Here is a 13,649-nt window from a genome sequence, read left to right on the forward strand (position 1 = left end):
CCCGGCCAAACTGCAACAAAAAAATAGCCGGGCGTTGTGGCGGGCACCTGTAGTCCCAGCTGCTCTGGAGGCTGAGGCAAGAGAATCTCGTGAGCCCAGGAGTTGGAGGTTGCTGTGAGCCGTGTGACGCCACAGCACGCTACCGAGGGCGGTACAGTGAGACTCGGTCTCTACAAAAAAAAAAAAAACAAAAAAAACAAAGAAACCCCATATTTTCCCTAATAGCTCTTTTTTAAAAAATAACACTTTAATCACAAGGTCCATACAGATTCCCTGAATCCCAATTGCCCCCACCCAGGTCCTACGCGCCCGTCCACGCATGACAAAGGCTGGCCCTTGGTCTCAGGGGCCACTGCCTGGGGGGCACAGGAGTCGCCGGGGCGGGAGCAGACTCGTGTTTACAAGATTCTTCTCAAGGCCTGGCTGATGTAACAGCCATCCACAGCACCCCTCCTTAGGGACAATGACTACTGTACTTGTTTTTACTCTCTTGTTTTAAATGCTTATTTATTTATTTGCAAGGGTGTTTTTTTTTTCCTTGTATGTTTCACGGAAAAAAAGTTAGAACAAGTTGCGCTTAATTTACGGGAGAAGCAGGTCTTTTCTCACTAACTCGCTCTCGCTTTTTTGTTTGCTTACTTGTCTTTAGTATTTTTAGCATGTTTTGGAGACATGTCTTTTCAATGAGTGTTTGAAAAACAGCTCTGCGCACCCCGCGGGCACCACCCACTCCCGGGCCGCGGCGCGCGAGGGGGTCACCGGGGCGCTGGACTTCCCCACCTCGCGCGTCCCGCGCCGCGAGCGCCTCCAGTCGGGGCACCGCTCCGGGACCAGAAAGGAACCGCCCGCACCGTCGTGAAGCAAAACTTTGGTCCGCTCCCTTTTCTTGGGAGCGGCCGCGGGCGGCAAGGTCAGAGTTGATCCAGAGGCCCATGCCCTGGCCCGGGGGGCGGTCAGCCTCCCGTCCCCAGCCTCGGGGAGGAGCAGCGGGTCGCGATCCCGGGGACGCGCAGACACCATCCCGCCAGCTGGGCTGTCCCCGAGTCCCAGCACCTCCTTAAAGCCGCGGCTCCGCCCCGCCCGCCGGCGGTTCCGCCCAACCGCCTGGTCCCCGCCGCCTCGGCGGAGTGTCCCAGAGCCACGAGCCTGCTAGGAGCACGCCGCCCGCTCCGTCCCTGAGCCGGGTCCCGAGTCCCCGCGTCCTCCGATCCGCGGTCATGGCCAGCGAAGAGCTGGCACGCAAACTGCGGCGCCGGCTGCAGCTCGAGGAGGCCGAGGAGGGCGGTCCGCAGCCGGCTTCCCCCGCCGCCCCAGCCCCGGAGCCCGGGCTGGAGCCCGCGCCACCCGCCCGGGCGTCCACGGCCAGCGCCGATGCCGAGCTGAGCGCCCAGCTGAGCCGGAGGCTGGACATCAACGAGGGTGCGGCGCGGCCCCGCCGCTGCAAGGTCTTCCACCCCTACTCCGAGTTCCCGGAGTTCAGCCGCCGCCTTATCAAGGATCTGGAGAGCATGTTCAAACTGTGAGTGCCCGCGCCATGCACCCGCTGACGGGGGCCGGGGGGGAACCGAGGTGACGGCCGTGGGAGGCCGAGTGCCCTCTGGCCGCGAGTCTCCGGCCCTGCTCGGCTGGGACCAGGTGGGATGGAGGGGCACGGGCTCCGGGGCCGTCCTAGCCTTTGGTCCCACATAGCCAGATCCTGAGCCCCCGCGTGGGCCCCGGTGCTGTGGGGGACCGGGGCGGGCTGGGGACCCCAGGGCAGGGGCCGCGCTCTCTCGGACGCAGCCCAGACGTGCCCCCGGCCAGGCCCTGGAAGCTTGGTCCGAGATTGCTCCGAGTGCAATTTCTAGGAAAGGGCACTTCTCCGCGCCTCACCTGTCCGCTTCAACTTTATCCCCCAAGGGAGAAATTAGCCCCTGATTGCCTTTCTCTTTTAAAACCAAAGGGGAAAGTTCATCCTCGGCTGCCGCGCGGGTCTGGGGTGAGAACCGAGGCTGGGAACTGAAAGTTGGTTGAAGTCCCTGCGAGGAAAGCAGGACGTCCCAGAGCGAGCGCAGCTGGGGAGCCTCCCGGGGCGCCGTCTCGCCTGTTCCCAGCTTCCTGCCTCTTGGGTGGGACGCTCCAGTGTACAGGACGTGGGCGCTGACACCGGCGCAATGGGGGTTAGTTCCAGTCCGGCTCTGTAACCCTAAAGCGCGGGGAGCCGCCCACCCAGGGCGACAGACAGCGAAAGAGGCAGGCAGATCCCTGGTGGCCTGGGACCTCCCTGGGTCTCAGTTTTCTCTTCTGGAGCGTCTCTGCCTTTTAAGGCCGTAGAGTATTTTGCACCCCATAAGCTCCTAACCGATCTATTAATATTATTTCCAGAATTGAGCTGAGACCGGAAAAATGCCTGGGGGATCTGAGGCCTACAGCCAGGTCATGCTTGGGGCGTTTTTTAAAAAGCGCTTGGAATGTGTTTGTGTTCCGCGTGGAGGTTCTATTTAAAGGCGCCCAGGCTGCTGCCTGCCAGGCCCTGGCCCCTGCTCAGAGGTCTGCCTAGGGGCACCTGGGAACCTCTGGCCCATCTGCTTCCCCGCACTGGTGTCTGACGTTTGCTGGGTCTAGTCTGGTCAACTCAGGAAGGCCCAGAGGACCAGCCAAAGAATGAGACTGGGGCTAAGATGGTAAAGCAATAGGGGAGGTGATGATTTGTCAGACCCCTTTTATTTATCTAGGGTTATGCTATTCAGGGGAGACTGCTGTGGCCCAGCTGCTCCTGTGGCAGCCCTTCCTCCCAGTCACCCTGGATCCAGGCAGGGCATCTTGGGGACTGACCTTGAGCATCAGGTTGCTTTGTGCTCACTCAGGCTTCTTTGGTGTTTCCTGCAGAACAGTCTTTGGAATGGTAAGTTTGTTAGTCTGCTGCCCAAGAGTACAGGCGTCCAGACAGTCAGAAGGTCTTGGGGGACCCAAGGTGGCATCTTTGAGGAACCAAGTCGTGGACCAAGATCAAGCTAAGGGGAAGGCAGTGTGTGGTCCCAACAGACCTGACATTTCACTGCACATGATATTTCTTTTTTTTTTTTTTTTTTTGTGGTTTTTGGCCAGGGCTGGGTTTGAACCCGCCACCTCCGGCATATGGGACTGGCACCCTACTCCTTGAGCCACAGGTGCTGCCCAATATTTCTTTCTAGTTTGGGTTTTCTGTAACTTGCAACCAAATTTGGCATAAACAGGGAATTATTTGGCTTATGAAACCAAAAAGGCATTACTAGATTCAGGTATGGCTAGATCTAAGAGCTCAGATGATGATTGACATCAACACTTTTTTTTTTTTGAGACAGTCTCAGATAATGTCATCAACACTTTTTTTGAGACAGAGTCTCAAGCTGTCACCCTAGGTAGAATGCTGTGGTGTCACAACTCACAGCAACCTCAAACACTTGGGCTTAAGTGATTCTCTTGCCTCAGCCTCCCAAGTAGCTGGGATTACAGGCGCCCGCCACAACACCCGGCTGGCTATTTTTTGGTTGTAGTTGTCATTGCTGTTTGATGGCCGGGGCTGGATTTGAACCTTCCAGCTCTGATGTATGTGGCTGGCACCTTAGACGCTTGAGCTATAGGTGCCGAGCCTTTTTTTTTTTTGAGACAGAGTCTCAAGCTATTGCCCTGGGTAGAGTACTGTGGCATCACAGCTCACAGCAACCTCAAACTCTTGGGCTTAAGAGATTCTCTTGCCTCAACCTCCCAAGTAGCTGGGACTACAGGTGCCTGCCACAACGCCCAGCTACATAAACGCTTTTTCTTTCTTTTTTTTTTTTTTAGAGACAGAGTCTCACTTTGTCACCCTTGGTAGAGTGCTGTGGCGTCACAGGTCACAGCAACCTCCAGCTCTTGGGCTTAGGCAATTATCTTGCCCCAGCCTCCTGAGTAGCTGTGGCTCGCCACAACACCCAGCTATTTTTTTGTTGTTGCAGTTTGTCCGGGCTGGGTTTGAACCCACCATCCTCAGAATATGGGGCCAGAGCCCTACTCACTGAGCCCATCAACACTTTTTCTTTTTTTGCAGTTTTTTTGGCTGGAGCCAGGTTAGAACCCGCCATCCCTGGTATATGGGGCAGGAGCCCTACTCCTTGAGCCACAGGCACCGCCCTCAACACTTTTTCATAACCCAGCTTCCTCCCTGTGCTGTTCCCATTCTTGGATGGCTCATCCCTGGTGGTGGCAGCATGGCTGTAGTAGCTTAAATAAATCACATACGAATGTTAAAAATCCTGAAGTGTGCATAAACTGGCCCTTTGTTTTCCACTGGATTACTTGCCCAGTCTTACTCATGGCAGCAGCAGTCTTATGAGGCTGTGAGGAGCTTGAACTTGGAACCAGGCTTCTCATGTTAAACCCCACCCATACCACTTGCTACTTGGAAGGTTACTTTGGGCAGCTTCCTTTAAAGTTTTGTGCCGTCGCTTTCTCTCCTGTCAAATGGGACTAGAACAGGCCCTGCTTTGTGGGATTATTGTGAGGATTAGAAAAATTAATGTATGTGAGGCATTTGGCTCAAGGTTTAGCCTGTGGTGAAGGCCCAGTGGGTTTGAGTCAGTAATTTTTAGATTATCACAGAGCTGTGATTTTGATGGATGTGCGAATTTTGTGTTTCTTTGTTTAATAATTTTCTTTGCCAAGTCTGAGTTATCCTCACAGGCTGGCTGCTTGGTGAGTTATGGGTCCACTTAGAACTGTGTGATTTGCCCTGCTGGGTTCTGTGGAAGGGACTAGTTAGCTCCACTGCTGGGTGAGGGTATTAGTTTCCCAAACAAAATACCACAAACTGGCTAGCTTAACACCACAGAAGCATATTCTCTCATGGTTCTGGGAGCTGGAAGTCTGAAATTAAGGTGCCAGCATGCCCATGCCCACTCTGAAGGCTCTAGGGGAGAATCCTTCCTTGCCTCCCTCCTACCTTCTGGTGGTTGCTGGCAGTCCTTGGCATTTCTTGGCTAAAGAGGTGTCACTACAACATCTGCCTTCATCACCACCTGGTGTTCTGTGTGTGTTTCTGTGTCTTCACATGACCTTCTGATAAGGACACTAGTCATCGGATTTAGGGCCCACCCTAATCCCATATGACTTCATTTTAATTTAACTTGCTACAAATCTTCAAAGACTATTTCTAAATAAGATCACATTCTTAGGCTCGGCGCCCGTAGCACAGTGGTTACTGTGCCAGCTACATACACTGAGGGTGGTGGGTTCGAACCCGACCCAGGCCACCTAAGCAACAACGACAACTGCAACAACAAAAAGCCCAGCTAGGGCGCTGCCTGTGGCTCAAAGGAGTAGGGCGCCGGTCCCATATGCCAGAGGTGGTGGGTTCAAACCCAGCCCCGGCCAGAAACTGCAAAAGAAAAAAACAAAACAGCCAGGCGTTGTGGCGGGTGCCTGTGGTCCCAGCTACTTGGGAGGCAGAGGCAAGAGAATCTCTTGGGCCCAAAAGTTTGAGGTTGCTGTGACCTGTGGCACCACGGGACTCTACAGAGGGCGATACAGTGGGACTCTGTCTCAAAAAAGAAAAAAGATCACATTCTTAGGTTCCAGGTGGACATGAACTTTTTGGTTCACTCTTCAGCTCAGACCAGGGAGTGAGAAGAGCCACCCAGTTCTTGCAACACCATCTCTAGAGACGGAAAGCCTCTTCCAAGGAGGCTTTCAGATTTAGGAAGGTCAGAATCTCAGTGTCCAAAGCCAACATGAGTCCCACCCCCATCAGAAGATGATCAGTCTTCTCAAAGCCCAAGTCTAATTCGAATGGATTTTCCAACTAACTACAAAAGCAAACCAGCCAAACCCCCTCCCCACTTCATGCCAGGAGCACACTTACTTTCAGCAAGAATTTCACTTTTAAGCCGAGTTTCTAGATTCACATCCTGACGTCGCCTTAATTCATTTTGCCCCTTGTAGTGTGTAACCTGATTAGACCAGTACAAAGTACACCTGTTCTTTTTGTTCAGGGCTAGATAGATTCATACAGATACCGTGAATGCTTTGATCTTTCAAATTTGATTTTCCTATGTAAAAGTATTTAGCTTAGATTTCTTACACTTCCAAGGCCTAAACTGGATCTTTCCCAGCCTTTGAGCTCGTTGGGTTGTTGGAGTGGGTGTCATTTGTCTTTGTGTCCTTAGTACCTAGCACAAATGAGCCCGACTCCTAAATAGTATGTTGTAGAAGAAAGAGAATTTGCTAATGAGTGTGGGAAGCCAGAGGCATCGTCAGCCTGGCCAGAGAAAGTTCCCTCTCCGTTTCCAAGCATGTTACTGGATAGCCTGCGCCAAGAGAATAGTGGCCTGATTTTAAAAGAAGAGTGAGAAGGCCCAGAAGAAACTGACTCTGCAGTGTGTGTCCGTGGCTGTAATGTGAGCTGGTGGAGCAGTCAAGGTTAGACAGGAAATTTTAATTACCCCGGACTTATCCAGAGCCCTCTTTCAAAGGGAGTCTATGAGGGCAGCCACTTAAAGGCAGGACCCAAATGCAACATCTTAAAAATGCAGCTGTGGTGTTTTTGCAGCAAACTAAAAGCTTGTGTTTCAATTCCCCAAAGAGAGGGTGGGAAGAGGAGTGATTGGCCATGGGAAAGTTGTCTTTTTATTAAGAATCCAAAATGGTGATGTCATGGACGCCCTGCCAACACCCAAATGGCTAAGACACCATTGAAACCCAAAAAGGCAAGGTTGCGGTGGAGTTCATTTCTCACCACGCCCCTGCACCCTCACCCAGTTTATTTTTTTCCTCTGTAGTCTTATTTCTGAGAGAAGGAGAAAGAGATACAGGTTGGGAATATGCCAAAGAGGTGAGAGGCCTCTTATGGAGGTTTACTTGGGAGGTGGAGATGAGGGGGCCCTCATGTTGGGTATCCTAATCTTGCCAATGAGTTGACTTTGAAAATGAGAACCAGCCTGAACAACATAGCAAGGCCTCATCTCTACAAAAAATTTAGAAATTAGCAGAGCATGATGGTGCCTGTAGTCCCAGCCTCTCTGGAGGCTGAGGCAAGAGGATTGCTCCAACCCAGGAGTTTGAGGCTGCAGTGAGCTATGTTGACAACACTGTATTCCAGCCAGGGTGACAAAGTGATACCCTGTCTATAAAAAAAAAATTAAAAACTAAAATAATTTTTTTTAAAAAGGGAGAAGGTGGATGGAAATAAAATAAATAGACAAAGTTAAGCGCTTTCCCCACAACTAGAGAAAGGTGAGCTTTCTCTTTTTGCAGTTTTTGGCCAGGGCTGGGTTTGAACCCGCCACCTCCGGCACATGGGGCCAGCGCCCTACTCCTTTGAGCCACAGGTGCTGACCAAAGGTGAACTTTTTGTTCAGCCAGACTATAGTTTCAGTCAATGGCGATTCGTGTTGGATTTGAAATTTCCTCACCTGCACTCGAGTTCGCACATTGACTATATTGAATTAATAGGTGGGGCAAGAGGACCCAGGGCTTGTCTGAACTCAGTTTTGTCTTTGTGGGGAGTTTCCTCTCCCTCCTCATGCCTCAGTCCCCACCTGCTTCCCTCCTGATGTCTCCTCCACCATGCTTATTACAGAGCCATCACATCTTATGAACACTTGAGTGAGGAGACTTTGAAATTGAGTGATGAAAACAGTTATTAAAGTCTTACATTATGAAAAAGAAAAGCCCTTTCCCTCCTCTCCCTTGCAAGGTTAGTTAAAAAGTGTCAGATTTCAAAGCTGTAAAGTCCAGGGGACTTTTTACTCTCAGCCCTGTGATACCTTTTGGTCCAACTTGTAAATAGGAATACTTCTTCCATTGAATTGGGAGGGTTTGGGTTTACATGGGGCTACTTTGTGCATGGTTTCATGGTATAGCTGACTACTGCGGCTCAGAGATAGGCTGAATGACCTAGCGTCCAGTCTTAGAAGCGATTGGCTGTTGGGCCTGTCCTTGATTCCATCTGGGGAGCCCAGCACACCCTTGAGGTGTGGTGATGCGGAGCTTGCCCATGCTTGCTTTTGGCTTCTGGCTTCATGAACCTCTGCATATCAAAGGCACCCTTGCATGCTTATATGTGTATACGTGTGTGTTCACACACACATGCACCTGCTGTGCTTGGTGGCCTCCACGTTTTATTGTTTTTAGAGACAATGTCTTGCTTTGTCACGCAGGGTAGGGTGCAGTGGCATCATCATAGCTCACTGCAACCCCAAACTCTTGGGCTTAATTAATCCTCCCACATCAGCACCACCACACCTGGCTAATTTTTGTATTTTATGTAGAGGTGGGGTCTTTCTATGTTGCTCAGGCTGCTCTCCAACTCCTGGGCTCCAGTGATCCTCTTGCTTCAGCCTCCCAAAATGCTGGGATTACAGGCATGAGCCATTGCACTTAGTCCTCCACATTTTATAGGTCTCCTTGGACAAGCCTCTGTCACCTCCTCCTGCTTTTGCATCCCTTGAGTGTTGGTAACCAAGGGGCACCATTGGTCCTAAGTCCTAGATGTTCTTGGGAAGGCCTGCATATGGGACATCTGAGTTTGTGGACCAAGTCTCACCTCCAGAGAGATGGAACCTGACCTGTGGTCAATGACTTGCCAAGACATGGGCCTAAGGCCTCTGAGTGCCTCATGGTTCCAAGGCTGCACAGACCTTCTGTGGCTCCTTCTCCAGTGCTCCCAGCTCTGGGCTTCCATGGCCAGCACTGTCCACACGTCTGCTGAAGTCTGCTCCCATGGTACCATGTGATGATGGTGACAATCCATCTCCTTCTCACTTACCGACTATGAGTTATTCACTCACTCATTCAGCTAAGCATTTGCCTGGTACTGGATTATACAGATTGATCCAGAAGGGTCTCTGCCCCTTAGAAGCTCAACAGATTTCTGACAGTGATCGGGGTTTAACACGCTGCTTGAGCCAGGAAGGCTATGTTAACCAGTGTGATGAAAATATATCAAATGGTTGGGCGGCGCCTATGGCTCAGTCGGTAGGGCGCCGGCCCCATATACCGAGGGTGGTGGGTTCAAACCCGGCCCTGGCCAAACTGCAACCAAAAAATAGCCGGGCGTTGTGGCGGGCGCCTGTAGTCCCAGCTGCTCGGGAGGCTGAGGCAAGAGAATCGCCTAAGCCCAGGAGTTGGAGGTTGCTGTGAGCTGTGTGAGGCCACGGCACTCTACCGAGGGCCATAAAGTGAGACTCTGTCTCTCAAAAAAAAAAAATTAAAAAAAAAAAAAGAAAATATATCAAATGGTCTATAAAACCAGTGTATGGTGCCCCATGATTGCATTAATGTACACAGCTATGATTTAATAATAAACAAACAAACAAACAAAAAACCATGCTGCGTGTCAGCTGAGGGATACAGTCCTAGAGGAGCCACCTGCCACCCGCATGAGACATGGTCCATGTTGCTCAGCAGATCCTGTGAAGCTGCCGGGAGGGGATCCTGGTCATCTGGACACAGGCCGGGAGGAGCAGCTAGCCAGGACTGGGAAGGGACTTGGGCCCTGATGGAAGCAGCATCAAAGACCTGGGGGCTAGCCTCCTAGAGAGAGGTTGGGGCTGAGAACCTGACCTTGGCCTCTGATGGCAGAGATGGCCAATAAGGACTCAAGGAAATGAATCTACAGCTGTGGGGAGCCAGAGCTTTCTCATAGCTGTAATAGAGAAATGGAAAGAAAATATGAACTTCTCCCTTTGGAGGTACACTCGGAGGGAGGTTTGCAGTTAGGAATAGTTGGAAGCTATGGGGGCTGGGAGATGGGCTGTATGACCTTCACAGGTTCCTTCTAGGCCATGGGCCAGCAAACTTGTTCTATAAAGGGTGTCAGTCTATTTGGCTTCGTGGGCACCACTATTCCGCATTCGTCTCTGCCGTTGTGATAGGAAAGCAGCCACAGACAGTGTGTGAGTGGATCTACATGGTGGTGCCAGTGAAACTCTGTGAGCATAACTTGGCAGCAGTTAGCCAGCCCCTGTTCTAGGCAGTAACACTGGAACTTTCTGAATCCTGAGCCCTGTGAATCTGGGCATGGGCTCAGTTATCAGCCTTTCCCACATCTGTGGCCGGGAGTCACCTTGCCTTGATGTCCCTCATTCCTTTAGGGGCTGCCTGGGGTTCTGTGGCTAAGTGCCCTTTTCCCGGCTTGGAGGCTTTTGTACAAGTCATAGGCGAGGGTGTAGGAAGGTGTTCAGGCCCATTTTATTTTCTTTCAGTCTTAGCCTAGCACCCAGCCACCCCACCGTGTTGCTGAAGGAAGATAAATTCTTTGGTTTTGGAGCTAAGACCTAGGTCGCCAGTGGCAGTGGGGGCAGCAGCCTCTTTTCAGCTGGTTCCTGGTTCTAGGCCAGGTGGAGCCTTGCAGCAGGGTGAATGGGGAGCAGGGGCCTCCCTCCAGCTGCACCTGGAGTGGGATCCAGGTGGTGTGGCTGCCTGCTCTCTCCCCATCCAAGGTGGCCCAGCCACACCCTCTGCCTTCTGCCAACTTACTTTGGGTTTGCAGGAAGTAGGAGGTTGATCAGGACTTAAAAACTGCCACAAGGTGCCCAGGGCTGGCCACTGTGCCCCTCCCTGGTGCTGAAATAACAGACACCTCCTCACCTCCCCAGGGATGCCGCTGACCCAGCCCCAGGGCTAGAGGGCTCTACCCCACCCCACACTGCTCACTGAACACTCTTTGTGCCTTGAGATAGCTCTTGTCAAAAACATCTGGCTGTTGACAGGCTCTTTGCCATGGGGACCTGGTGAACTCTGTGTGGCCTTGGAAAGGTACTGGCCTTGCTCCTCCCAGCTTGGCCTTGGTGATGACAGGGTCTCTGCCCTCTCTCTAAATGTCTCATGTCCCCATACCTATACCAGCCAACTTTATTGAGCACTGCCTCCACCACAACACCGACAGCCACTGCCAACAGGGCATCTCCCACGTGCAGCTGTTCCTAGCTGCACACATGGGGACTTATCCACTCCTCACGACACTTTCGGGGGTGCCATCATCAGCCCCATTTTACTGAGGCACAGAGAAGCCAGGTAACTTGTCCAATGTGACACATCTCGTAAGTGGTAGAGGTGGGATTTGAACCTAGGTGGCTGGTACTCTTGCCCCTGTGTCGTGAGCCTCTCTCATTAATGTTATTCCCAGCTTCCAGCTTCTCAGGCTCCAAAGCTCAACCATGCTTGGCACTAACCTCCACACAGCTGGGTAGGGCCATGGCTGTCAGTCTCTGCAGACTGCCTGACCTCTGGGCTCTGCTGCTGGACCACCTGCCCCAAGGCAGCCGCTTCCCCCATCCATCCACATGTTGTAGCCAGAAAGACCTTCCTAGAGGCCAGATCTCATTATCTTGCTTCCCTCTTAAGAAGCCCTTGTGGGGGTCGGTGCCCATAGCTCAGCGGCTAGGGCGCTGGGCACATACACCAGGGCTGGCGGGTTCAAACCCAGCCTGGGCCTGCTAAACCACAATGACAACAACAACAAAAATAGCCAGGTGTTGTGGTGGGTGCCTGTAATCTCAGCTGCTCGGGAGGCTGAGGCAAGAGAATCGCTTAAGCCCAAGAGTTCGAGGTTGCTGTGAGCGGTGATGCCACAGCACTCTACCGAGGGTGACATAATGAGACCCTGTCTCAAAAAAAAAAAAAAAAAGAAGCCTTTGTGGGTCAAAAAGAGGGCAGCATACAACATTCAGTAGCTCCCTGTTGCCCAAAGACCCACAGCTCCCCCCACTGGCTGTTACATTCCCCTCTCTCACTGGCTCCCCAGCCTGCTGCCCACTGTCACTGGGCTGCCGGCCCCCACTCCTTTCTCTCACCCTCCGGTTTCCAACTGATCATACTTGGGTCTGTCGTTAGTGATTCTTATGAGGCTCCCTGTCCTTGTCAACTTTGCCCTGGGAAAGCAGAGATGGGATATTTATGATTGCATGTGGCTAATCTCTTCCTGCAGTCCTCACACCCACCCCAGGGCCAGCCAGGGCCATGACAGAACAGCCATCTTGACCCCTGTAGGGGTTTCTGAGTTGAGCCAGCTGCAGCTGCACTGAGGCCCTAATTGCTGCTGGGCCGTGGGTGGGCGGGGGGTGTCCGTGGGAAGTACTGTGAGCCTTCAGTGGGGTCCCACTGGAGCCGAGCCCCTGATCCACATGGGTACATGCCTGTAAGTGAGACGTGGAAAGAGGTAAGTGACCACCGTCTCAGGTTGTCCGTGAGATCGCATGACCACTTGGTGTGCAGTCAGGGCCTTAAGTAGGGCACTCGGGTTCCAGTCTGTGGTTCTTTCCACTGAGGGCTGCTGGGTGTAAGGCGGTGTGTGCCTGGAGGAGGGACACAGGCATGGTCCCACTGGCGGGGAAGAGGGGAGGGTGAAGAATTGAAACTCTGAGCTTCTAAACAATGCCAGCCCCGATGCCTTTCCTCCCCATCCAGAGCTATTGCTGAGTCCCCCATGGTCCACTCGAGTTGTGTGTGTGCCCTTGGCCTCCAAGCCCTGCGCAGCCCTTGCTTGGCCTTGATGGAGTCTGAGTATGGAAACCCTGTGTTGTTTGGGGTACATCTGTGCCCAGGGTCCACAGGGCTCTGGGAATATCAGGGGCACCTCTAGGCTGGCTCCAGGTGTCTCCAAGATTGTCCTATCAGAATTTTTCTGGGAAGTGTTTGCAGCTCAGGGGAGGCATTCGTTACTGCACCTGCCCAGCAAAGAATCCACAAGATGCTCGTTAGACACCTGGGGTTGGGACAGGCCTTTCAGCACTCCCACTGCAGGGATTGCTCAGGGGAGGCTCCAACGGGGCACCTCATCCCTTCCTTCTTCCCCCTTTCTGGAACTGGAAATTTCCAGATCTATTCATTCCATTCCTTGTTCCCAAACCAAGTCCCCAGCCAGCCGGAGTTCACACAAACTCAGCAAGGGTGCTCCTTTTCAAAGGGAGAGACCCAGGATGACAATCTTCCTCTTAAAGAGATATTATTAGCCAAAACAAAGACAGTGAACTCTTGCTTTGTTATGGCCTCTCTGCTCGGAGCAGGTTTGTCTTTAATCTTGGTAACAGCTGGACAGAGGAGGAATGGGAAGCCCAGAGAGTTCAAGTAACTCGCCAGGGACACCCAGCACAGCATGTGATGGAGCCTGGGCTTTGAGCCAGGGAAGTCTGACCCCAGAAGCCACTCTCGGCCTTCTTCAGGCAGAGCCCTCTGCGCCTGCCCCAGTTCCCCGTTGTCCCTTGTTATGTCTGTGCTGCTGGGCCAGGTCATTCTTGGTCACAGCATTCTTGGCATTTGAGTGAGAACTTTTCACTACTGACCTGTTCCCTCATTGTCATCAGCATATTCCTTTGGGGTGGTCCTGGAGGCTGGTTCGCATTGTTCCCGCACTGGGTTGCTGGCGTCAGTGGGAGAATTTGCATGTAGCTGAAACTTCCGTAGGCTGGGGAAGCTGGTGCAACCAGTCACCATCCCTGCATCACCCGCTGCCCTCTCTCCTTCTGAATCCATGTGACAGTCCTCAGCAGGGGCAGGGTAATGCCACTGCACACATTTGGGACAAATCAGATTTCCGGCTGTTTGTCTTGAGCCTAGGTAGCGGCTGTCTGGCTGAGCCTCACCTGTGCTGTCTGTCAAGGTGCCCGGTGCACAGTACGAGACAGGTAGTGGTGGAGGTTGTGCTCCAGCTTGTC

The 13,649-nt window shown here is 52.6% G+C and overlaps 1 protein-coding gene across 1 annotated transcript in view; it reads left to right on the forward strand.

Annotated features, from left to right (window-relative positions):
• Positions 1–828: 828 nt before the first annotated feature.
• EFHD1 (EF-hand domain family member D1) overlaps positions 829–13,649 on the forward strand; it is a 44,786-nt gene continuing 31,965 nt past the window's right edge. The window contains exon 1 of the mRNA XM_053596730.1: positions 829–1,519. Coding sequence (XP_053452705.1) covers positions 1,218–1,519 — 302 coding nt within the window. The 5' untranslated portion in view covers positions 829–1,217. The remainder of the gene's footprint in view (positions 1,520–13,649) is intronic.

The sequence above is a fragment of the Nycticebus coucang genome, chromosome 7 (genome assembly GCF_027406575.1).
Source record: "Nycticebus coucang isolate mNycCou1 chromosome 7, mNycCou1.pri, whole genome shotgun sequence".
In the NCBI taxonomy this organism is placed as follows: Eukaryota; Metazoa; Chordata; class Mammalia; order Primates; family Lorisidae; genus Nycticebus; species Nycticebus coucang.